The sequence below is a fragment of the Caretta caretta genome, chromosome 1 (assembly GCF_965140235.1).
Source record: "Caretta caretta isolate rCarCar2 chromosome 1, rCarCar1.hap1, whole genome shotgun sequence".
Classification (NCBI taxonomy): domain Eukaryota; kingdom Metazoa; phylum Chordata; order Testudines; family Cheloniidae; genus Caretta; species Caretta caretta.
In genome coordinates this window covers 120825306-120851790 of record NC_134206.1, presented here as the reverse complement: position 1 = coordinate 120851790, position 26485 = coordinate 120825306, and the positions used below count along the sequence as shown (strand labels likewise).

Here is a 26485-nt window from a genome sequence, read left to right as displayed (position 1 = left end):
ATCTGTACTGAATTCCCTAACAATATGGTTTCTTTTTTTTAAAAAAAGTAACTGCAGAAGTTATACACCAGTAATTTTATTGTTGTTTACTAGGTGCCCAATGGGCCAATTTAATGTAATAATTCATATGCAGATTTTAAAGTTTGGTTCTAGTCTGAAGTCGCACAGTAAAAAATGAGAGAGAGAAGAACAAAGCTGGCAAGGTGGACGTAGGTTAAAATGCTCAGTGTATTTTCTTATAGTACTAGAGCAGGGGTCTCAAACTCGATTTACCTTAGGGCCAGTGCCAGTCCTCAAATCATCCCAGCAGGCCAGTGTCATTCATGCCACCCAAACCCGCCCCCACAACTCTGCCCCCCACCTGCCTAAGGCTCTGGGAGGGAGTTTGGGTGGGGGAGGAGGTCTGGGGTAGGGGATTGGGGTGCAGGGTCTGGGAGGGAGTTTAGGTGCAGAAGGGGTAAGAGGTTGGGCTTTGAGAGGGAGTTTGGGTGGGGGAGGGGGCCTGCGGTGCAGGCTCTGGGATGGAGTTTGGGTGCTGGGTGCAGGCTCTGGTTGGGGTAGGAGGAGGGGGTGGGGTTACAGGCTCTGGGAGGGAGTTTGGGGCTGAGAGGTGTGTGCAGATCTGGGAGGGAGTTTGTGGGCGGGAGGGGTTGGGGGTGCAGGCTCTGGGAGGGGGTCGGGGGGTGTGGCAGTTAACTGGGGCTCCAAGGCGGGGCAGGCCAGGGGCCCTCCCCATGCTTCTGCCCCCCGCAGCTTCCCATTGGCCGCAGGGGCGCTCGGGGCGGGGGCGGCGTGCGGAACACAGCCCCGCCCCAGGGCCACAGGGAGGGGCTGACAGCCATGTGGAGCGAGTGCACAGGAAGCCGCTCAGCTCTGCTGTGTTGCCAGTGGTGGGCGGGGACCCAGGCCATTTTAAATTGCTCAGGGGTTGGGGGAGCACCAGGGGGCAGCAGGTGGGGCCAAGGCAGAGACCTGGCCCCAAAATTGCTGGAGGCCCGCGGGCCACATTGGAGAGGTTCTCAGGCCGCAGATGGGGGCCAGGAGTTTGAGACCCCTGTACAAGAGCAAGGGAGGATTCAGTGAAATTGAAATTTAGAAATTTTAAAACTGATTAAAGGACATTTTTTTATTCACCACACAATTAACTTGTGGAACTCATTGCCACTAAATATAATTCAAGTGAAGGATAATTTTCAAAAAGAATTAGCTGTGTGGATAATAAGAACATTTTCTGCTAAAATGGATAGGGTAGAAAAATATAGAGAAATACTCATGTTTCTGCGTCTAAGCCTGCTGCTCAGGTGCAATGACCACGTGTGATATTAGAACCTATATAGAACAGAGAGGAAGTTTAGTTGTTTAGGAAGAAATTACAGCTATTCTGTAACTGTCCCTTATGAGATGTCTTTCACCTTTGTGAAACATTTGGTACCGGCCACTCAGAAAAGATATCGGACCAGAGAGATCAACAATCTGACCTGGCTTTCGTCACACTCAATGTTCCGTGTTTGTGTGTCAGTAGTTAGCAGAGGTGACGGGTATAGAAATCATACTCTTGGTTGTACACTGAGCCAACTTGATCTGAAATAAACATGGATTTCCATGATGCCTTTTTAAAATTAATTTTCAGAGTTAGAGCACACTTTAAATTGATGGCATTTATTTGAAAAATTGCCGAGTCCATTCCCTAAAATTGACACATTTTTTAGATACAATACTAGTTGCAGAAACTAAGACTCATTTTTCCTCTGGTTTGAAACAGGTGTTTGGTGTCGGAGTCCCGAACCCTTATCGGTTGCGCCCTTTTATTGGGGCAAGAGTTCCTGTAAATAGCAGTTTTTCTCCTATAATAAATATACACAATCCCCACAGTGAACCTTTGCAGGTGAGCATCAGGTGCCAGCTTCATGTGTGTGTTTGTTTTTTACAGTGTTCACTGAAATTTGTTCAATATTTGCTTTGTTGAAATTGTATAAAAATTACAAAGTGTTTTGTTTCAGAATGCTTCCCCTCCCTCCCCCCACTTTTCAAAACTTCTTTTCTGGTATTTTGAGCAGTGCCCTGTTTAAAATGCACTAAAGGACAAAAACACTCATAACTGATTTGATGACTTGATTGTCTAATTTAATATTTTGAGAAGCTGTGTTCAAAGAATTGTACAGAATTACAAATAAACAGGTATGTAAATTTAGGGCCGAATCTTGCAAATTATAAGCACTTGCATAACTTTACATGCAAGTCCCACTAGAATAATTGGGATTGCTCACAGGCAGAAAATTGAATAGAAGTTTTGCATGATTTGGGTTTCTTATGTGAAACTACTCTCTAAAGAAAAAAGAAAAGGAGTACTTGTCGCACCTTAGAGACAAATTTTTTTGAGCATAAGCTTTCGTGGGCAACAGCCCACTTCATTGGATGCATGCAGTGGAAAATACAGTAGCATGATTTTATATACACAGAGAACATGAAACAATGGGTGTTACCATGCACACTATAACAAGAGTGATCAGTTAAGGTGAGCTATTACCAGCAGGACAGCGGGCGGGGGAAGCCATCAGGAACAGTATCCCCGATAATGTCACGGCAAACCTGGTGGCTGAACTTTGTGACTTTGTCCTCACCCATAACTATTTCACATTTGGGGACAATGTATACCTTCAAATCAGCGGCACTGCTATGGGTACCCGCATGGCCCCACAGTATGCCAATATTTTTATGGCTGACTTAGAACAACACTTCCTCAGCTCTCGTCCCCTAACGCCCCTACTCTACTTGGGCTACATTGATGACATCTTCATCATCTGGACCCATGGAAAAGAAGCCCTTGAGGAATTCCACCATGATTTCAACAATTTCCATCCCACCATCAACCTCAGCCTGGTCCAGTCCACACAAGAGATCCACTTCCTGGACACTACAGTGCTAATAAGTGATGGTCACATAAATACCACCCTATACCGGAAACCTACTGACCGCTATTCCTACCTACATGCCTCCAGCTTTCATCCAGACCACACCACACAATCCATTGTCTACAGCCAAGCTCTACGACACAACCGCATTTGCTCCAACCCCTCAGACAGAGACAAACACCTACAAGATCTCTATCAAGCATTCTTACAACTACAGTACCCACCTGCTGAAGTGAAGAAACAGATTGACAGAGCCAGAAGAGTATCCAGAGGTCACCTACTACAGGACAGGCCCAACAAACAAAATAACAGAACGCCACTAGCCGTCACCTTCAGCCCCCAACTATAACCTCTCCAGCGCATCATCAAGGATCTACAACCTATCCTGAAGGACGACCCATCACTCTTACAGATCTTGGAGACAGACCAGTCCTTGCTTACAGACAGCCCCCCAACTTGAAGCAAATACTCACCAGCAACCACACACCATACAACAGAACCACTAACCCAGGAACCTATCCTTGCAACAAAGCCCGTTGCCAACTGTGTCCACATATCTATTCAGGGGACATCATCATAGGGCCTAATCATATCAGCCACACTATCAGAGGCTTGTTCACCTGCACATCTACCAATGTGATATATGCCATCATGTGCCAGCAATGCCCCTCTGCCATGTACATTGGTCAAACTGGACAGTCTCTACGTAAAAAAATAAATGGACACGTATCAGACGTCAAGAATTATAACATTCAAAAACCAGTCGGAGAACACTTCAGTCTCTCTGGTCACTCGATTACAGATCTAAAAGTCACAATATTACAACAAAAAAACTTCAAAAACAGACTCCAATGAGGGACTGCTGAATTGGAATTAATTTGCAAACTGGACACCATTAAATTAGGCTTGAATAAAGACTGGGAGTGGATGTGTGTCACGGTTCCTTCCCCACTCTGAATTCTAGGGTGCAGATGTGGGGACCTGCATGAAAGATCCCCTACGCTTATTCTTACCAGCTTAGGTTAAAAACTTCCCCAAGGTACAAACTTTGCCTTGTCCTTGAACCGTATGCTGCCACCACCAAGCGTTTTAAACAAAGAACAGGGAAAGAGTCCACTTGGAGACATCTTCCCCCAAAATATCCCCCCAAGCCATACACCCCCTTTCTTGGGGAAGGCTTGATAAGAATCCTCACCAATTGGTACAGGTGAACACAGACCCAAACCCTTGGATCTTAAGAACCAATGAAAAATCAATCATGTTCTTAAAAGAAGAATTTTAATTAAAGAAAAGGTAAAAGAATCAGCTCTGTAAAATCAGGATTACAGGGTAATCAGATTCCAAACATAAGAGAATCCCTCTAGGCAAAACCTTAAGTTACAAAAAGACACAAATCAGGAAGATGCATTCCATCGAGTACAGCTTATTTTACCAGCCATTAAACAAAAGGAAATCTAATGCATTTCTAGCTAGATTACTTACTAACTTAACAGGATTTGTAAGTCTGCATTCCTGATCTGTTGCTGGCAAAAGCATCACACAGACAGACCAACCCTTTGTTCCCCTTCTTCCCTCCCTTGATTTGAAAGTATCTTGTCCTCTCATTGGTCATTTTGGGTCAGGTGCCAGTTAGGTTACCATAGCTTCTTAACCCTTTACAGGTGAAAGGGTTTTGCCTCTGGCCAGGAGGGATTTTATAGCACCGTATACAGAAAGATGGTTACCCTTCCCTTTATATTTATGACAATGTGTCATTACACAAAGTAAAACTATTTCCACATGTTTATTTTTCCCTCTTACTGTTCCTCACACGTTCTTGTCAACTGCTGGAAATGGCCCACCTTGATTATCACTACAAACGGTTCCCCCTCTCCCCCCCACTCTCCTGCTGGTAATAGCTCACCTTAACTGATCACTCTCATTATAGTGTGCATGGTAACTCCCGTTGTTTCGTGTTCTCTGTGTATGTAAAATTGCCCTATTGTATTTTCCACTGCATGCATCCAATGGAGTGGGCTGTCGCCCATGAAAGCTTATGCTCAAATAAATTTGTTCGTCTCTAAGGTGCCACAAGTACTCCTGTTCTTTTTGCGGATACAGACTAACACGGCTGCTATTCTGATACTCTCTAAAGAGGAAATTAAAAAGTAGAAAAAGCATGAAATTAGCCAATTTAAAAGCACTTTTCATCATACTCGTGTAAAAAATTAAACTTGACAAGCCACTTTAGAAGTTAGTATATGTGCTTAATCTTTGCCTTCACTGGTAAGTAAGGAAAAACATTGATGCAAATAAAATGCAGTATATTTTCAAAGCAGAGAATAAAGGAAAGTGACTCATTGTTTGAACACAGACAAGTCACTTAACTTCTCTATGCATGTGTTCTCAACTGTAAAATGGAGTATAATCATTCTTAACCACTTTTGTAAAGTGTTGAAATTTATGGATGAAAAACAGAATGTCAATTCGAAAAACAATAAAAAAGAAAGGGAAAAAGTTTCCTTAAAAATCACTGTTTTATTTGGCAAAGACTGCCAAAAGCATTGAAAGTCTGTTGTACACAATAACTAAAATGAAATTTATTTTCCTCTACTGAAGTTTAAAAAAAAAAATTTACCTTGTTCTAAACTACCTCATTGTATGGATGGCTTTTTTTTAAATTTACAGAAATATCTTCTGAGGGCAAAAGTATTTTAACATTCAGACATAGTTAATGTTGGAAGCAGTAGCTGTGTCGTCTTGGAAAAGAAAACAAATCTTCCACTGATGGGATTTCTGTAAATATGACACCTTATGCTCTACAAATTCTGACATAGATGTAGAAGGTGCCTGTTTCCTGAAGCTTAATACTGTGATTATCTGAAATCAGCAAAATCTAATTAATTAAAATTGGAATAGATCCCGGGGTGAAAGTAAAATTGAAAACTTACTAGTACGGGGGCCCCCAGAAGGGGTGGGGCCTTGGGAAGAAGGGGCAGGGCTGAGGTGGTCAGCGTCCCAGCCAGCCCTTACACACTGCCTGGCCTGGGGCTTCAGCGGCAATTTAAAGGCCCTGGGTCTCCGGCTGTTGCTACCGCAGCAGCAGCCGGAGCCCCAGTCCCTTTTAAATCGCTGGCCCCTGGCCAGCTGCTCCTTTTGCTCCCCCACTCCCTATTGGCAGCCTGGGGAGGGGCAAAGGTAGCAGCAAAGATAAAGTGCTGCCACAGCAGCGCTTTAAGCAGGGTCCTTTGCCGTGGCTGTGCTTTTAACATGGCTGCCCTTTTTGCACTCCACCGTTGGTGGCCCTGCTGCTAGGGACCCAGCAGGGCTGCCGGCGGGGGGAGCAAAAGTGGCAGCACTTTAAAGGAAGGCAGTAGGGGCCGGTACCGGCAGCCACTTTTTACCGGTACACCGTACCGGTCCGTATCGCCTTACTTTCACCCCGAGTAGATCCAACAGACTGTGCTCTTGTGCCTTTGCCGGTCCATTACACTATAGATTATAATTTCACATAACTAATGAAAGCTCTTTTAATGTTTGGTTTTTGTCATAGGTGGTAGAAATGTATTCAAGTGGAGGTGATCTCCACCTAGAGCTTCCAACAGGTCAACAAGGGGGTACAAAAAAACTGTGGGTGAGTGGTCATACGTTTTCTAACCGGTTCTGTATTCATTTTGGTCTGGTGATTTTTGTTCTTGTTCAGCAACCATTTAAAAAGTAGATAAGCATACAAATGACTATTATTAAATTGAAGTCAGTGGGAGCTGGATCAGGTTCTTATTTATTACAGGTGTCTATTCATGTTATATATTTTTCTGAAATGGGAAAAATAGAAAAATATACAGTGATTCATGTTGGGGTCATGATGCCACTTGAACATTGTCATGTATAGGATGTCAAATTATGCATATGACTGTTTCAGGGAAAAAGATTCCCAAACAAGAACTTCCAAATGTACATCCTTAGTTTATGCATCCATGGATGAAGGGGTGTACTGTCACCATTCTAGTTCTGGGCTTGATTAATTTCAAAAATACCTTTTCTAGAGGTGTACTCTACTTCCAGTTTGAGATGAGTGGTGCCCTTTTGAAGGAGGGACTGACGAAGGCTTTACTCAGACTTTTATCCTTCAGTAGGAAGTTCTATAAAGAAACCAAAATACATTTCAGCAGCTTAAAGCTGTATCTTTAAGATACAAAATGCAACATGTTAGAAATGTATGATTGCAGTGCACAGAGTTTATGGTTATTAAACAATGTATAAATCACCTTAGAATTCTCTTTACTATGGCTGACAACCTTTATTATTAAAGGAGAAACATTTCTTCATTGTCTGAGAGAAAAACCTGCATGTTGTGTTGAATAAAAGCAAACACCTATATTTGGTTATGATGGAAATATAAGTCTATTGTATGTTGCTTTTGTATTAGATTCTGTATTCAAGTGATTATTTGTGCTATTAAAATTCTCCTCTTAAATATAAACTCCATCCAGTGTGAATACAACAGAATTCCACAGTTATGCCTGTATCTTTTTCTGATAAGGGTTGAAAAATTCTTCTGGCCCCTTCCCAGAGTCCCGAGAGAAACTCTGTTGCAAGGCAACCTAACAGAAGAGGGTTGAGAGTGACCTCTTCCTAAAAGGCACCACTTTCAGTCCTGCAGTAGCATTGCTAGAGACCAGCATGTGGCACGCTTTTCCTCGGGCCAAACATGCTGACACAGAAATCTTAATGTATCTTTGTACTGTGTTGTCGGTAGATTGCTAACTAGCCCTTCTTTCCTTTTTTATAAATATGCCATTATAATCCACCCCAATATACTGCTAATTCTTTTTAGAGCATTGTCTATGCATAAAAATGACACCAAATATTCTGCATTTTTTTAACAATGTAATGTGTTCGATGTTGCAGCCTTATTGGAGCTACAGTATTCTTATTTATGTCTGTGATTATTTCAAAAGGAAATTCCCCCCTATGAAACAAAGGGAGTGATGAGAGCCAGCTTTTCTTCAAGAGAAGCAGATAATCATACAGCCTTCATTAGAATAAAAACAAATGCCTCAGACAACACAAAATTTATCATTCTTCCTGTTGAAGTAGAGGTTACAACAGGTTTGTGGGAAAATGCAATATTTAAAATATTCAGTTTATATTGCTATACTAGAATAAGAAAATATTAATGGTTTTCCTTTTCTTTTTTGTAAAGCTCCAGGAATCTATTCATCAACAGAAATGCTAGATTTTGGTACACTACGAACACAAGGTAAATTATACTTAGGATTTCTCATTCTAGGTTTTAAAAATAAAATCCCACCCCACCCCCCAAAAAAAAGGATTGTAGACAATATACATAGAAAATTCCCAGTTCTGCACTGATGAAAATTATTTGTGGAGGAAAATGGTGAACCCTAAAGATCGTTCGGAGTCTGCTGAGCTTAATTTGTGCTTGTCTTCACAGGCGGGTTTTTTTAAAAATGTAATTAAAGGAAAACGACTTTTTAAATGCCATTTAAAACAGATTTTTTTTCCTCCTAATAATAAATAATCCAAAATGTCATAAAAATAAATACTTAACATGAGATATAATATAAAACTAAAACCAAAAAAATAACCTGGGTCTGATTTTCAAAGATGGATGGATGTGATTGCAGATGCCAAGCTCATGTGCAAAAATGTTATCAGTGTATGCAGTGCATGCAAATAACCTGTTAAATATGTGGCCATATGCACATAATTTGTATGCACAATTATAATACTGATGGTATCATTGAAAATTAGGCTGGCACAGTTACACACACCTAACTGTGAGAACTAGCTCCATACAGTTTATTTCTTTAACTTTTGAGTGAGGGTTTTGTTTTTTAGGTGACTTAAGAGTTTTGCAACATTGTACACAAATGTTTGAAAACCTCTAACTTAGAATGTATTCTATCTTTTTTTCCATTTGTGCACCCCAAAAATATTTCAAAAGAACATGCAGACCCCTTTGGAAATCTTACATAGTCTGTGGACCCCCAAGGGTCCATGGACTACAGGTTCAAAAACTACTTTTCTAACTTCATTAAATTTGCTGTTCTGACTTGTTGAAATATTGGTCAATTACATGATTATGAAATCTTGGCACAAGTGTTTATATAGTTAGAGATTAAATGTGAACAGAGAATCCGTTAGTCTTCAGTCTGTGCATCAGAGAAAGCAATATATAGGTGTCAGTATTATGAGATGGTAAATACTTGCAACATTGGTAAAAGAAAAAAATTCATCTTTGGTGGATATGAAAAGTGGGGTTTTTTGTTTTTGGGGGTTTTTTTTGTTTTTTTAGAGTAAGTGACATTGCTTCTGAAATCTTATGTTACTGAGTGATTCTTTCATCTTATATGGAATGATGTCGATGTAATCATTTTATCTGGTGAATATTGGTATAGGAAAGCCACAGTTGCTCATTGTAACATTATTAACCTGCTGAATTCTTTTTGATTTAGAAATCAGAATGATTGAAGTACACAAAATGTACTTAATACATAGAAACATAGTTTTAAAAACGTAACATACTCTTATGAATAACCAGTTTCTGACTAATTGAACTGTTTTTAAAATAAGTTTCATATTGAATAGTGGTCGATTTGTGCAGAAATCTGGTTGGAACAGACTGCTTTTTGTATGATGGATTAAACAGTAGTATGACCTGATAATTAATTTCTTCATTTTTAACAGATATGCCAAAAATTTTAAATCTACATTTATTAAATTCAGGAACAAAGGATGTACCAATTACAGTAAGTTTTATTTCCTTTTAATTTCACAAGTTATGAAAGGAAGAGGACCGTGTCCAAACTTTCATTCATTGACTTTGACATGATATAGTCCACTAAGTGGTGTTCAAGGTTGAAGTCTAGGAAACCTACTTTCTTTTCCCTGAACTAGTATCCCAAACTTCTATACAGTCCATTGGTTCATTACCAAGATACAGCTTGACATCTTTCTGACATTGACTCTAGAAATTGCAACATGTTTCACTTAATTTCTTATGTTTTTACCTTCATTCTCAGTTCAAACTACCTGCCTAGCTTCTTAGTCGTATTAAAGCAGTACATCCTGAGGTTGCATATATAATGCTTTGACTTCTTGAAGCTTCTCCTCTCACCAGTTAGCAAGCTGCAGTAGGTCTAGCAGGACGGATGATGAAGGGGTTAACTCTCCCATACTCCTGTCCTCTCACCAGCCCCAGTGGAAGCCTCTTGAGCCCTGGGCCCTGTGGGCCCCCCTTCACTCACACTCCATGTGGGAAAAGTAGGCATCAACAGAAGCCTACAGAAAAGTCCCAGCCCCTTGAAGCTTTTACACTTCTTAGTTTGCCAACAGCAGCCTCAGCATGAGGGGCAAGTCCTCAGGGCTTTCCATCTTCCTCCCCTTACAGTGTTGTGCTATCCGGAGTTTTGGAATTTATCTGCATTTGCTGTTTTGCCATTGATTGTTGGTCCTGTCTTCATCCTGCCCCTGTCCTACCACCACTACCCTTCTGTTGCCTAGTTTCTCTCCCTGCCTTCTGTGCTTCCCACTTTCCTTCCCTCTCTCCCTCTGCTGTTTCGTCCATCTCTCCCCAATCTTTTAACCCTACAATCACACCTCTTCCCACCACTTTCCATCCCCGTTTGAACCCCCCCAGAGGGCCCCTATAAATAACTAATACAAAGTCTAATACCAAAGCTAAAAGCATAAATCCATCAAGATCTGCATGTAATATTCTTTGCAATCACATTTTGTTCTCATAACTTTTATCATCACCTTCACCCCCTCTCTGCCTTCTTTTTCTTTTTCCCTTTTGAATTGTCCCTGTTTGTTTTTGTGGGGGCAGGAACTGTTACTTTTGTGGTCTGTAAAGTAACTAGCACACTTCATGAATGCAATATACATTATTTTGCTAGTGGTACTGGTTGCTTGAATCTAAATATGGTGCTGAGTCACTACCTTCTTCATGCATCTCCAGAAAAGGTCCATCTATTTGTTGAGATTGTGGTATCTGCATAAGTGTAGCTTTATATCTTGTTCTTGAGCATTAGGAAACTATTTGATTATTTGAATGTCAAAATCTTACTAAAAACTTGTCATTGGTTATTTTTTGTCTGTTTATGTTCTAGAATGAACACTTAACAGTTCTGTAGCTTGATAAAATTCTTTATTAAACCCATTTGGTTGCTAGAACAGAACTTTGCTCCTATTGGCACAGCAGATACTAGTACAGACATGCGGCTTTCCTTGCATAAATACTTGGAAAGTTGTGCTGTTTAATAGGGGGAGTTTCGTGCATGTGGGGAGAGCAGCATACGGAAGCTGAGATCCATCATAGGAATATGAGAGCACAATATACTACCAAGGTATATAACCCTTATCACTTGCCCAGTGCTTCATAGAGAAATAACTATTTTTCTCCTTTCCAGTCTGTATGAGAAGTAGCTTGATTCATCTATAGGTGTTTTTGGTTTTTGTTTGTGTATGTTTATTATTTGGGGCGGGGGTGAGAGACAAAATTGAGGGGAAGCTAAGTTAAAGAAATGCTTTCTTAAAAGTTAGCCATTCTGGGCATTATGTTGTAAGGTTTCAGTTTCTGTGAAAGTTGGCAAGTTTATGTCCGCCTCTGGGTTGAGGATTCAGTCCAGGGTTTAGCTATCCGTTTTGAGTCCAAGATTAACGGAAAGTAGGGGGAAGAAGAGAAGAAGGAATCTTCCAGTTCTTTCACCATAACTATACTCTGGCTTCATTGTTCACACTCCCAAGAAGGTATGGGAGGTATAACTTTTCAAATATGTTGTTACCTATGGATTGGGCACACAGAAAAAGTGAGTGTCATTTAGGTAAGCTGGATCGGTAAATTGGAACATCAGCATGGAGGTCTGAGTGCAGCAGTCCATGGCAGATCCAAATATTGGTGTAGTATGGCTACTTGAAACTTTCCCTTTTTCCTTGTGTGGTGATATGGCAGTTGCTGGTTTACATAGGCAGGCTGGGCTGATGGCCCAGCATTCATTCTTGGTGAGAGGTCTTCAGCTTTGGTATGTCATTCCTGTGCCCTCCTGTTTGAGTGCAGATTTGGTGACTTTCTAGGAACATTATAAGAAACTTGTTTTCTAAGGTGGTATTTGGATGAGAGTTTTACTTTTGGGGAAAATGAGATTTTGTTTTAGACTTAAGAAGGACTTTGAGGTGGTTGGTTGTTCCTTAATCTCTCTAATTTGCCTTAATTTGCTTTTAAATGTTTTAATCCATGTGGAGAATTTGAGAGCTACAAATGAAAACAATTAAGGAATTTTGGACAGCAACAGAACTTAGTAATGCAAAGATTAATTCCTTTCAATGAATTTTAGCCACGAGGTAAGCATTTTGAGGAGGGGACCTACAGAACTTTGGTGCACCTCTGATGTTGAGTACATGTATTTCTAAAATTTCCTACTTTCCTGACAGAAGTACATAAAGAATCTTGTATATAGAATGAACTGTCCTTTAAAATATTTCCAAACTTTAATTGCTGGATATAACTTTTTATAATGTTTAGCTTTTGCTATTAAGGAACAGATAAAAGTTAGTGTGCCTCATTCAGTTGAATGTGCAAGAGCCATTAAAGACTGTTATCCTTTGCTTTAGGGGAGGTACAAATGGCCATAAAATGTGAGTTCTCTGCTTGTTTACAGCAACTTCAAAGGTTTTTTATTTTGCAACACACATAGTCCTCTCCAGGGAGCTGGTAATATATGTGATTCATGAATAGATCCATCCAAGTCATCTATACTACACCAGCAAATTTGACAATAAAACCCAGTACCTCTTAATCCAAGGACACAAATCTCTTCCACTTAACTGAAAGAGACTATTTGTTAGCTGTACGGTAGAACCTCAGAGATATGAGCCCCTGGGGAATGGAGGTTAGTCATAACTCTGAACAAAACATTATGGTTCTTTCAAAAGCTTACATCTGAACATTGACTTAATACAGCTTTGAAACTTTACTATGTAGAAGAGAAATGCTGCTTTCCCTTAATTTTTTTTAGTAGTTTACATTTAAACACAGTTCTGTACTGTTTGTTTTTGGTTTTTGCTTTTGGCTTTTTGTCTCTGCTGCTGCCCGATTGCATACTTCCAGCTCCAAATGAGGTGTGTGATTGACTGGTGTGTTTGTAACTCTGAGGTTCTACTGTAGTAGTGTTAGTTGGGCTTGTTGCATCTGCAAGCCAGCCACTCAAGGGCATCGGATATTGTTTGGACAGGTCTGATATCTCATCTAGCACAAGGCAGTAATATAGATATGCAAGATTTTAGAAATTGGCTTCTTTAAATGAAGAAAATCCCAGCAACTTTTATTAAATAAAATGGTACTGATATATTCAAGATCCTGAACTACTCTGTTGTATGTCCACTGGGACCTCTACAAATGAGCTGTGGCTAATCACACTGACAGAATGACTTCCGAACCGTGTTCATCTTTAATACCATTTCCACTCACTTTAGAACATTAAAATGCTGTTGGAATCCGAAAAGTGACCCTGTAAAATTGTAGAATTCCAAATTTTCTCAGTATTCAAGTAACTTTTTTTTTTGTAATTGCCAGCTCTGCAAATTCAGCCTACACTCTGGGTCAAGCTGGGGTCATTGCCTTGTGAATCATCAAATGGCACAACCTTTATTGAGGAACTTTAAATACTTAACTGTTCTGTTGATGTATGAACCATAAAATAATCTAGTTTTGTTCTGTAGCTATATTAGCTCTGCAGCATTAGCACCAGTAAAAAGTAGTAAAATCTTAGTTGTTATAAACGTAAGATAAAACTCACTCCCTGTGTGTGTGTATTATTTTTTACATAGTCACTTTTCTCCCCATAACCACGCTTGGATTCACCTAATATTGTTAGTGGAAAGTTCTGTATTGCCCACTTCACTGGGTGTTAAATTGATTAATTCAGAGTCCTTTGACAAGTTCCCAAGCCTCTTAATCTTACGCTGTTTTCATTGTAGTGAATATAAAACTGTAAAAAAGCTGCAAATGCTGGTTACCTGATCATCTGGAAAAATACAAAAAGCTGTGCACTGTTTTGGTGGTGGTTGTAAATTTTCAGCAAATTAACTGTTTAATATTTTGGCTTCTGTTTGCAGAGTGTTAGATCCACACCACAAAATGAAGCTATAACAGTACACTTTAAGCCAGTTACATTAAAAGCTTCTGAAAGTAAATATACCAAAGTTGCAAGCATTAGTTTTGATGGTAAGTATTTTTTCTTTCTTTAGAAATATTTTAAAATTTCTACAAAGAGCTACTGCAATCTCATGAAAATTTGAAAAATACTTCTTCAGGAAAATGTCTGTGCTGTGTGGTATTTCTCGGGAAAATGAGTAATTTCTTCTCATGTCAGACTTTTGTTGATGAGACCATCAAAACTGATTTATTTGGAAATAATTATGCCATGTAAAACTGTAAACTAATCGTTTTAGTTGGTTAGTAGCAGGAATAGATGAATTCTAAAGTACTCCATCTTCTAAACATTAAAAATAATGGAATAGCAAAATTACTTGGATGCATAAGCAGAATTGTCTGTAGAATATATCAGTTTTTAGTTGACTGTTTATTAAAGGTAAAACAGAATTATTGATGGTAAAAATTAGGTAAAAAATCTATGAATATCAAGAAAGCAGATACTTTCCTTATACTTTAGTAATAGGAATTTGGACAGGATGTATCATTTCTTGGATCTACAACATCAGATCAGAAAATTTTCCCAGAAGATATGAAAATAATTCTATGTACCATGGAATCCTCCCCAGCACTCTGCTGTGAATTTTAAGTTTATTTTGTTTTGAAATAGACTTCTTTGGTGTGCAAAATAGAACTTCCACTGGTATCCTTTTGCATCAAGGAGAGCACGTACTGCTCACGTATAAGTGCTCACGTATAAGTGGCTATCACTTATATCCCACCAGTCCATTAGAGAGACTTGGTGGTTTGTTTCCTTTTCCCAACCAAACCTCATGTGGTCAATATGGCCCTGCAATTTTATAGGAAAAAGTGCATAAAACATACCTGTTTTCTACCAGAGTTTTTATTGAGTTGTCAGAATAAGTGTTCGAGGCATCCACAAGGTATTACAGTAAAAATATTACAGGGTGTAGTATGTCTCACAGGCTGAAATGACTCAAAATGGAGGTTTATGTGTTCAGATATCATTCATTTTGAGATGAACCAAGACACAATGTTGGGAGACTCCCCAAGTAAATTATAATCATTGCAACTTTTAAGATTCTAATACTAAAATTTTGCAAGAAGAGAGTTAAATAAGAAGTTAGGACACATATTCTAGACTTGCTGAATGCCCCCAGCTTGAGACAAGGATTTGTCCAGATGTAGAAATTTGAAGAAAAAACATATAATGAAGACAAATAGATATAAAATGAGTGTGGCAGGGCACTTAAAGTTGCTTAGGGTGAAGTTGCAGACTCAGCTGGGTAGAACATTCTGTCTAATAGACCATTTGCAGCATTTAAGTGGTTGGCTGATGGGTTGGGTTAATGAAGAGGACCTATTTTGAACATTTTTCAGATTTTACTGCCCTAATATATGAAAATGGTAGGTGTTTGTGGCTTCCACCAGCCAATATTCATGACTTCATTAACTGCTTTCTTGTGGTGTTTCTACAAGCATGATGTTCTGCTTGCTCTGAGACCTTTGGAACAACCCCTGAAGGCTTCTGTCTTGTTACAGCTTGTACTACTTGAGTCCTTGCAAGCACTGTGGTTTTGCTTATTTCTATAGTCTTCCAGGTTAAAACGTCCAGGTTTTTTTTTTCTTTCCTTTTTTAATAATATTGGATCCCTGTGACTTTTATTTGAGGTTTATTCCATGCCACTCCCTGAAACTTTCCTTAGGGAAAAGATTCAGTTTCCTCCCCCATCACAACCTTACCTCACAAATAGCTTTCTAGAGTAACTTGTTGGATGATTCCTTATCTACTTCAACAAGGCTCAAATTGGGACATAATTCTGTTGTACTCTGCTCCCAATAACTACTGGTCTGAGAGTTTGGACTGAGTATTTTTTTTAAATCACTGCCAAACGTCCAGTATGATTGTTTGCCTAAAAATATTCAGTCTTAAGAATCTCTCCAGCTCCACCATATGCAGCCTATTTATACTAGTAAATGTCTTTTAATAGAAAGTATCTCATCTGGTAGCAACAGGTAATCTTTAAGAAGTCCTTTAGAATAAGGAATGTGAAGATAGAGGTCACATGGTTTTTAAATAACTTTGCCCTGGTCTATTGGTGACTAAGGTACCCATCTTCTTATGCATATAGAGAAAAAAATTACAGCTTTGATGTTTTATGTATAAATCAGTTAGGTGAGAAAAATGATCCTACTACTGGTTTGCAGCAGTTAACTTTTAATGGCAGCTTTAATTGCTTAACAATGAAATTTTAAGAATGAAGAATAGCTATTGATTTACTACTTTATGTAAATAAAGTGATCACATAACTTATTTTATTCTTTGTCATACATGTGCAGCCTCAAAAGCAAAAAGATCTTCTCAGTCTTCTGGAAAAATAACTGTTAAAGCAAAAGAGAAGAGTTATTCAAAACTTGAAATTCCATATCAAGCAGAAATATTAGATGGGTAAGTTTGTATAAACGGAGTGCTGATTAAAAGTTAAACACTGAGAATCAGCTGCTTTTCTGTCTCTTATTGTGTTTTGTGGAATAAGGTTATTGCTCATGTACTCCTAACTATGGCGTTCTGCCAGTAGCACAGCTGCTGGTTCTAATTTTTTGCTTTCTTGGGATAGTAGATGAGCTAGTGTTACTCAGTAACACATAAGCTAATTTCAAGATTTGGACTTTCAGTGGCTTTCATGAGTCATTTACCTAAGTGGCTTGCGACTATGTACTTCATATTTTCAGAATGCAAACTTGTATCACGTGCTCTTCTTTTCTAAAACATTGGAACAATCACTGTTTTGTGCTTGGATTGCCCTGCCACTGTACCTTGAAGTAGGGGTATAGAGTATACAGTGGGAGAGCCATCCCTTTTGTGTGAATTGACTGCTTTTAGTCTTTGGAGGTAAAGAGCACAGGAGATTATTTTTGAGGAAAATCTTAAATTTTGGATACATTTTTCTTTTTAAATAGATATTTAGGATTTGATCATGCTGCCACGTTGTTTCACATCCGGGACAGTCCTGCTGACTCTGTGGAAAGGCCAATCTATCTTACAAATACATTCAGTTTTGCAGTCCTCATTCATGATGTTGTGTTACCAGAAGAAATAAAAACAATGTTTAAAGTAAGCCCAATTCCAATGAAGGTTTTACCTAATATTAAATATTTAATGAACTGTAGTATTTTATATTTTAACATTGGTCTTATTTCTTCACTAATTTAGGTCCAGAACTTCAGCAAACCAGTCTTGATTCCACCTAATGAATCCATATATATTTTCACACTTTATTTTATGCCTTCCACGTCATCTGTTCATATAGATAACAATATTTTACTTATCACCAACGCTTCTAAATTTCAACTGCCTGTGCGGGCATACACAGGTTTTTTAGATGTAAGTATGTATTTTTCCTTGAAAAATCACGCTAGATCAAAGAATAATAATTTGATTTTCTTGGTCTTTCTCCATGGTAGCTGTTCAATTCCTTTGTGATTTAAAACAAAAAAGTAAACCAAATTTTGCTGCCCCTTCCCTGTGAGGTTCTCAACGTACTAAATAATTTGTCAGGGATTGGGTTAATGTGGTGAGGTTTTTTCCCCTGTTTTTTTCCATACTTTCTCTATTATGTGGTTTGTTTGCCTTATTCTATACATGAACTAAAGTCCCAGATTTTTAATGCTTTCACTTATTAATGCATTTGCTAGTGAATTCTGATTTTGAATGTACTGTGTATTTTTAAGTGCAGCTATAATGCCTTTCTTAATCTCTCTAGTACTTTGTATTACCCCCCAAACTCGAGGAGCGTTTCATAGATTTTGGGATACTGAGTGCAACAGAAACTACTAGCATTTTATTTGTAATCATCAACAGTAATCCCATTGAGGTAAGAATCAACATATTTTAAATTCCTGTTTGTTGTAGTACGTTTTTGCATCTATGTCATTGCTGAGATTGTCATCTTTGTCTTTTTTTAAGCTGGCTATAAAAAGCTGGCATGTTATAGGGGATGGCTTGACTATAGAACTCCTGGTTACCGAAAAAGGCAATAGAACCACAATAATTGCAAACCTTCCAGAATTAGAAAATGCCAGTGTATCTGATCAATCTTCAGTAAGTAAACCCTTCTTCTTGAGTCCTTAGTTAAAAGCTGCATGTAGCACACTGATAAGTGATGATAAATAATGTAGCAATGATTGACGTAAGTATAACTTTCTGTCATGAAGATATTTGCAGGATAATGAACAAGGTAGTATGTTTCGAATAGAAGGTAAAATAAATGTGTTCATATGTGGGATAGTTGTAGCCTAAGGGTACACTTGATGGATTGGTGAGTTTCTAAAATAAAATGTTCAGAAAGCTGAATCTTGGTATACACGCTTCCTGGGTCATTGCATATTAGTCATGTCCCTGGTCACTTTCTAGAGTTGAATGAACTTTGTGAACTAGCCATTCATAACAGCTGCTCAGGAGGTGAAAGTGATTCAAGCAAATAGCAGCAGGTTACACTCTACTTTCCTCAGCTGCTCTTATGAAGTATAAGTGGTACATGTGGAGATACAAAGATGGGGTCAACCTGTGAGTTTTTGTTTACAGAATGTGCCCACTGCAACCATAGTGGGTCTTTGTCCGGCTAGCTGGAAGAAAAGGGGCATTGCCCCTTTATGGGCTCCCTTGCAGTAGGTGGAGAGAAAGGAATAAAGTCATGGCCTAATTAAACCAAATCCATGGCTTCCTGTCCGTCTTCTGGTGTGGATGAACAATGGACAGAAAGTTTATTTTTTATTATGTTTTTATTTTATTTGTATAGGCAGCTTGCAGGGATTGACAATTAACCCACTATCACTGATGCTGCTCATAGTATTAAATCATAATACCATTGTTAACATTAATGCAGAGCATCCACAAATCCCAAGCTTGGTTCTGCTGTTCTTACCATAGTTAAATAACTCACTATGCTCTCTGTCATGATATGTTGTGTTCTGTTTTGGACAATTAGGTCTTATAAAGGGAAATATTAATCAAGGTAACACTGTAAATGTTCATGGTGGTTTGCAAACAAGTTTAAAAAAACATCTCCCTGGGCTAAGGAATTTACAGTCTAATTTAATCAGAATATTGATTAAGTTGAAAGAAAAATTGTTTTGCAGCTAATGTATGTAATTTAAACAAATTCTGTATTGGTATATAGAACCTGCAGTTTATTAGGTACGTTTCCTACTAACATTTCTGTTTATATTGGAAGAATGTGGCATAAAACATAAATGATTCATTATATATTTCTACCACTTACAGGTAATATTAGCATCTGGTTATTATGCTGTGTTTAGAGTAAAACTAATAGCAAAAGAACTTGAAGGAATTCATGATGGAGCCCTACAAATAACAACAGATTATGAGGTATACTTATTGCCTACCTAAATGACAGTGGTGCTGCCATAGATGAGATGAGTTAATTGTTATATTTCGGCTATTGGGTAAAAGACATTTTATCCTATTGTGGACTGGTACTTTGTGCTATACTTGAAGATTTTTTTAACTGACTGAGATATTAACTCTGAAAAGCAATTGCTACATTGGTGCAATAGTTGCTTGCCATAACTGATGATGCAAACCACATCAGTAATCAACTATGAAGTCATAACAATTCCATTAATGACATGTCTGGATCCCAGTGGATAGAATACTATATTAAGCATATGTTGCAGTGAAATACAGTGGTACTGTATTTGCTCTGAAGGGATTTGAAAAAAGGCAAGTTTCACTCAGCTTTCCACTTTGCTTTTGGAATCTCTGTTTCAATCTATTATGTGACGCTTCAAGGTGAGTCCAAGTGCATTGAGGGTCGATGCATACTCAAAGCACCATGGCATGGATCTTTTGACGTGGTACATCGTGATGACACTCTTAGTGTATCATGTCTGTCATTTGTGTGAAAGCATAATAGCTCAGTTTTTTCTCAAAGCTCATTGTAGCACATCCTTTTGAGACTTTTAGAATGTGTTATCCGCCCACAATATGGAGTCGTATTGTTGGAGAGAAGTAATGAAAAGTTACTTAACTTGACCTCTTTGGTCTTCAGTGCTAATATCCACAAAACAAGATATATTCTAATCTCTACAATAAGAGGAGTAACCTTGAAGCATATGATGGGATCACTTTCATTTTTAACAACTTTTGACTATAGCTTCCAATGTCTTTAAGTATGTGTTGATATAGCATATTATAAACTATATTGTGAACATTTTGTTTGTTTTTGTGGATTTATGGAGTCGGGAAGTGTTGTAGCTTATTCTGGATGCAGCTACAGAAAAAAGGGGATATTTTAAAAGTCTTCCAGTATTCTGTATTTGTCAGAAATAGTATTGGCATTTGTTTGCATATGCACAGATGCATACATATTTGACCCTCTGGGCAGCTGTAAAATCTGAAGCTGTTTGTTTTTTCCTGTGTGTGCACACATTTCAGTCCTGTTCTGATTGTGAGGACTTCGTTGGACTGATATCTGCTCATCTTTAATATTACTTATATATATTCCAATCCCTAAAACAAATGTTTGTGTCTACAGCTTAACACTACCATGATTTATAGTGCTTCTAGAGCAGTTTAATATCTCCTGTGTAAACACAAGTGCAGTATTTTTAAGAAGATGTCGTATTTTCCAAGGAAAAACAAAAATGCCCATTGGGAAGGTTGTAACTTGCTTGTATGTTTTATTCTGCCTTATACTGAGTTGCATATAAATTCGTAGAATGCGATTAAGGAAAAATGGGCCTCTTAATTTTTTTCCTGGTAAACATTTGACTTGAGGAATTTTCTTTTAGAAAATTGGCTGAGTAATCAAAATATTGGGCTGGAGACTTTAAAATAATCATCCTTACATTAAACTTTACACACTTGGTTGTCATATCATTATGCCAAGTCTGTGTGGCTTGATTATATGTAAATATGAAACAGGAATAATAGAACTTTAGATTTTTAAGAAAATGTGTTGGTGTAACTAAAAACAGAAATAAAAGGATGAGTAGACAGACATATAAAGATTCCACTTGGGGAAGATGTATTACTAAACTTCTCTTGTTCTTTCAGATTTTGACAATTCCTGTGAAGGCTGTAATAGCTGTGGGTTCACTGACTTGCTCCCCTAAACACATTCACCTTCCGCCTTCCTTTCCAGTAAGATCTTTTGTTCACAATATTTTCTTTCTTTTTTTCTTCGGATCCTTTTCAGGAGCAACTTCCTTTATGATTTGCTTTGACTTGTGAATTGCTATGCTGGAGGGAACAGTGGTGATTATTCTTAAACTCTCATTAGCCAGCAATATAGAAGCTCTCATCACCCCAGATGCTTGGCATGACACACACCTCAGTGCCTCTTTTATTGTATCACTTGTACAGAACCTAGGATATTGACTCCTGGCCCAGACGTGGCTCTCTATTCAGCTTCGCTATGATGTAGCTGTGGTCAGTTGTTTTCCCCATCATTCCTTCTACGTTAGTGCCAGGAATAAGAGAAAGGCATCTATTTATATCAGCAAAAAGAAAAGGAGTACTTGTGGCACCTTAGAGACTAACACATTTATTTGAGCATAAGCTTTTGTGAGCTACATCCGATGAAGTGAGCTGTAGCTCACGAAAGCCTATGCTCAAATAAATATGTTAGTCTCTAAGGTGCCACAAGTACTCCTTTTCTTTTTGCGAATACAGACTAACATGGCTGCTACTCTGAAACCTATTTATATCAGGTATATCTTCAGATTTCTGAGACCTTCAGAAGAAAGACTGTGAAACCAAAGAAACTCTTAAGTTGGCCAGTTTTACAAAAATACAAGATTAGTTGTGCATTTAGCATTGTTTCCGAACCTGGAGATGGGTCGCCCTTAAGGGCACATGTGCACAGTACAGCAAGGAAGCTGTATGATCCTGGATCCACTTTAATCCCTCTGTAGACACACAATGACTGCTTATGGGGATCTGCCTATCTTTCATCGCTGCTGCTGCTGCAGTCTTCATGAACTGAGCCCCAGAAGCAGCTGATTTTGTACAGGGCTGTGTGTCAGGGAGCAGTCCATTAAACAGATCTTCTCTGCTCCCAGGGCATTTGGCACAATCATGGGATCACATGTAGCCTGGCCCAGCTGTGAGCCATGAATGGATGATCACCCAGTCTGAACAGCATGTAGCCTTCTGATGAGTAGTGAACCAAGGAGAAGGGAAAATCATCCGAGAAAGGAATACAAAAACTAAAAGTGCAGGGGGAGAGGGAGAAGAGAGATGGTAGCAAAGGACCAGTATAGGGGTGCTTTATTGCAAGGGTGTGAGTTGAGTAAAGGATGGGAATTGTATTTTTAAGATTTTTGAAAGGCTGTCGGCTCACAAAGGGGATTATTCAGCTGTATAGTCTCTTCTTGTTAGTAATCACTGTACAGGTTTGAGACAGTGTTTTGATTTAAAACAAACAAAAAAAAAACTATTAGTTTTTGCCAAAGAGTTTAATGGAGTCCCAAATTGCCCATTAATAAAAATTGAGTGCATCTTCAAGACGCCATACATGGGGCTCTGGGCACAGTCATTTCTTCCTCCTATGGAATGTGTCCATTCATCAGGACCAAGCCATGTAGTAAACTATCCCTTCATGCACCAGTCATCACGTTGAAAAATTATTTTTCTTGTTTGTGACGCTTCAAGAATTTCCTGAGCCTACAGCCATCATTGGGGCTTGCAAGCCCACAGCTGTGTCTCACCCCAGCTCTAGCACTGAGATATATAAAAGATAAATCTCAGATTTCATTTGAGGGAAGGATGTAAGTTTCTAGTCCTCTTCCTTGCAATAAAACCTTGAAAACATCATTTGTTTGCATCTGTCTGTATTCTTTTGTGAAGGTTGAAAGTAGGTCACTGATCTTTACTAAAGATCACAGGTTATTCATATTCCCCTTCACGTTCACCAGCATTGACCTTTTCAATGAGTGGGAAAAACATGACCGCAGGTCCCCTAATTTTTGGTAGGATCTCCGAGTAGTTTGTGGCTGTGGGGGCTGTAGCATGTATACTGCCAGAGATGGTAGTTAGGCAATCACAATTTCCAGCTAAGCCAGTCCTCTACTGAGCATCCTTGATGGCTTTTTGCCAGAAGAAGGAGTATCTCAGTGAGTGCCAGCATGGTATAGTGAAATAGACACAGGATAGAGAACATGGGGCTCAGGCATTCTAATCAGGGCTCTGCAGATGACACTTAGTTGAGTCACCTAACTCTTCTGATTTAAAATGATGAAATGTGTTACTTCTCTGCTTTATAGAGAGAGGGTCATGACTAGAGCTGGTACACAAACTTGGAATTTCAAAAATTGTCTGTGAAACATCCATCTGTTTTTCATGAATTTTCATGCAGGCTTCATCCTGTTTTTTGACCATCTCTGATTGTGATGTTTTAGTAGTAGTATTTATAAAGCATTGTGTGTGTTCTGAATCAGTGGTTCTCAAAGCCGGTCCACCGCTTGTTCAGGGAAAGCCCCTGGCAGGCCAGACCGGTTTCTTTACCTGCTGCGTCCACAGGTTTGGCCAATCGCAGCTCCCACTGGCCGCGGTCCCCCATTCCAGGCCAGTGGGTGATGCGGGAAGTGGCGCGGGCCAAGGGACGTGCTGGCCGCCCTTCCCGCAGCCCCCATTGGCCTGGAGCGGCGAACCGCGGCCAGTGGGAGCTGCAATCGGCCGAACCTGCGGACAGGGCAGGTAAACAAACTGGTCCGGCCCGCCAGGGGCTTTCCCTGAACAAGCAGCGGACCGGCTTTGAGAACCACTGTTCTAAATTTCACCATATACATACTTGCAACCCAGCAGTAGCTGAGAACCTACTGGACTCCAGAATCCCACTTTATTGTCCCTTTCAAAATACTTCTAAATGTTTGCAGCTATGCACCAGTTCCATCACAAGCAGCTGGTTCCTCTTCTGCCTCGGGACTGAGGGAACCTAAAATCCAGCCCTTGGTCTCCCTCTTTTGGCACTTTTAATGTAAAAGGAGTCAGATAAATTTGGGGAGTATCTCAAAAAATCATCTTACTAACCCTCCTCAAAATACTTAGGGTGGTTCTGTGCATAGTGGTGTGGTATACTGGGAGAGGAATTGGCTCTGTTTTGGAAGAGTGTGGAAGGGCAGAACAAAAAATTCTGTGGGCCTCTGCCAAAATGCTAAGGTAGGTAAATGTTACCTGGGTAGGTAGATGTCTGATGGCTTGCCCACTGTGTGCTGTGAGTGGAAGAAATGTATACTGTATAATTTTTTTTTCCTTTCCTTTAGGGGAAAATAGTTCATCAGAGTTTAAATATTATGAATTCCTTCTCTCAGAAGGTAAAAATACAATATGTACGTTCTCTGTCCGAAGATGTGCGGTTTTATTACAAGAGATTAAGGAGCAATAAAGAAGATTTAGAGCCAGGAAAAAAATCAAAGGTTGGAGAGTTTTGTTTATTAGTACTAATAGGCAGTTTTTCTTTAAACGTAACACATTGATAATTTTGCAGTTATTGGGAATTTATTTTCTCTATTTTAGTCAGAGATGCTTGCTTCATCTAGTTATTCTTGTACTTTTTGCAGATAGCAAATATTTATTTTGATCCTGGTTTACAGTGTGGGAATCACTGTTATGTGGGGTTGCCTTTCCTATCTAAATGTAAGTAATTTTCATTTTTGCAATTAAAATCTCAACTTATTTTCCCCCCACTGATATTGAAGTGTTGTATAAAAGAGTGGTTTTTGTTTTTTAGCTGAACCTAAAGTTCAGCACAGCTTAACGATGCAAGAAGATGCATGGGATTCTGATTGGGATTTGCATGAGAACTTGTTCAGAGTGTGGGCAGGAATCCGAGAGAACTCAGGTCATAGGTGAGTGTATATTTTCCCTGTCCCCTGTGAATCACTTGATTCTTTTTGTTTTGTGTTGCATGTTTACAGTATTGAATTCTTGTGTTGCCAGAGAAGGGCAAGGAATAGTTGCCAGGTTTGCTATTCTAAAAGAGTTTGAAGGGGGGAAAATGACGTTTTTCTCAAGGTGCTATGTTTGGCTTAGGTCAGTGCTTATCAAACTTTTTTTTTTTTTTTCCTGTGGACCACTTGAAAATTCTGAGGGTCTCGGCGGACCACTTAATGAACTTTCCAAATGTTGTTGATACCGTTAGCGATCTATTGTAAAGCACTCTGGATAAAAGCGCTATATAAAAATAACTTAATCATTCATGTTTTTTTGTTCTACAAATAAAAGCACACAACTCATATTTTAATGTCAGTTGTCTTACCTTTCTAACGCGATGGATGTGCGTTCTCTCCCCTGCCATGGCAGCCCCTGAACTGGAGCTGGGAAGGATGGGGGGTCTCTCCCTCTCTCCCCTGCCATGGCAGCCCCCAAGCTGAGGCTGGGAAGGGCTCTCCCCAGCAGTTGCAGCCCTGGAGCTGAGGAAGGTCACCTCTTTCTCTTGCTGCCACAGCCCTGTGCATCCCAAATTCACCCCACCCCCTCTTCTCACCCCACTGCCCCCTCCCACCTACCGCCTATTGTCCCCCCAAAGCCACGACCTCATCTTACATGTGCGTCTTCTCCAGGGTCCAGGCACCTAATTAGTGGAGTCATGCCTGCCCGGCTCCACTAATTAGGTGGGTTGCCCTTCATTCTCTTATGTGCGGCCGCCCAGGCGTGCACCTTAGAGGGAACTATCCACTTACCACCTGAATGGAGCTTGCGGACCACTGGTGGTACACGGACCACAGTTTGAGAACTTCTGGGTTAGGTAAATCAGCTAGTGTGCATTTGTAGTTGAGCACCTTTCTAAGAAGTAAACTAGAAGGCTAAAAGAAACCCCAGCTTGCAAAGTATTCGTAAAATGTGTGGTATTGCTTGTGCAAAATAGCTGCTGTGTAAAGCTGCTGTGTTCCTGTTTATCTAGATTGTCTCCTTTTGCCGCTATACTGAGAGTGCTACTTTTCAGTGATGAATAAAGGAATCCCTTAGTTTTGTGTAAAGTATTTTGGGATACATTTTTGAAAGGTGTTATATGGAGCATAACAATGAGACTAAAAACCTATTCAAACTAATGCCTAAGAAGTTGAACTGTTGTGTGGTGCTACTGTGCTCTGTTAAAAGCATCTGCTATATTTCATGCATGAAATGGCTGCTTTTCAATGGTGGATAATATGTTCAATGTCTCAGAAGGGTATTGTGTGGATTAGTTAACGTTGGCAAAGTGCTTTAGAGATCCTATTTATTATGATGATATCCATTTTAACTTGGATTTTATTAATGTTTTAGACTTTGTGAAAACACACAAAGACTTTACATAAGTAATGAAATATTGCAATAGAAATATATCAACAGCATAACCAAAGTGCCTGGCACATCCCTCAGAAAGCACAA

The 26485-nt window shown here is 39.3% G+C and overlaps 1 protein-coding gene across 2 annotated transcripts in view; it reads left to right on the top strand.

Annotated features, from left to right (window-relative positions):
* Positions 1–26485, top strand: part of TMEM131 (transmembrane protein 131) — a 185657-nt gene that overhangs the window by 111045 nt on the left and 48127 nt on the right. For both annotated transcript variants that reach the window (XM_048858428.2, XM_048858431.2), the window contains exons 7-22: positions 1763–1885; positions 6445–6525; positions 7853–8003; positions 8098–8154; positions 9606–9667; positions 14034–14142; positions 16432–16540; positions 17053–17206; positions 17306–17476; positions 17856–17966; positions 18059–18193; positions 19376–19480; positions 21170–21256; positions 24379–24531; positions 24676–24751; positions 24846–24963. In XM_048858428.2, coding sequence (XP_048714385.1) covers positions 1763–1885; positions 6445–6525; positions 7853–8003; positions 8098–8154; positions 9606–9667; positions 14034–14142; positions 16432–16540; positions 17053–17206; positions 17306–17476; positions 17856–17966; positions 18059–18193; positions 19376–19480; positions 21170–21256; positions 24379–24531; positions 24676–24751; positions 24846–24963 — 1802 coding nt within the window. The remainder of the gene's footprint in view (positions 1–1762; positions 1886–6444; positions 6526–7852; positions 8004–8097; positions 8155–9605; positions 9668–14033; positions 14143–16431; positions 16541–17052; positions 17207–17305; positions 17477–17855; positions 17967–18058; positions 18194–19375; positions 19481–21169; positions 21257–24378; positions 24532–24675; positions 24752–24845; positions 24964–26485) is intronic.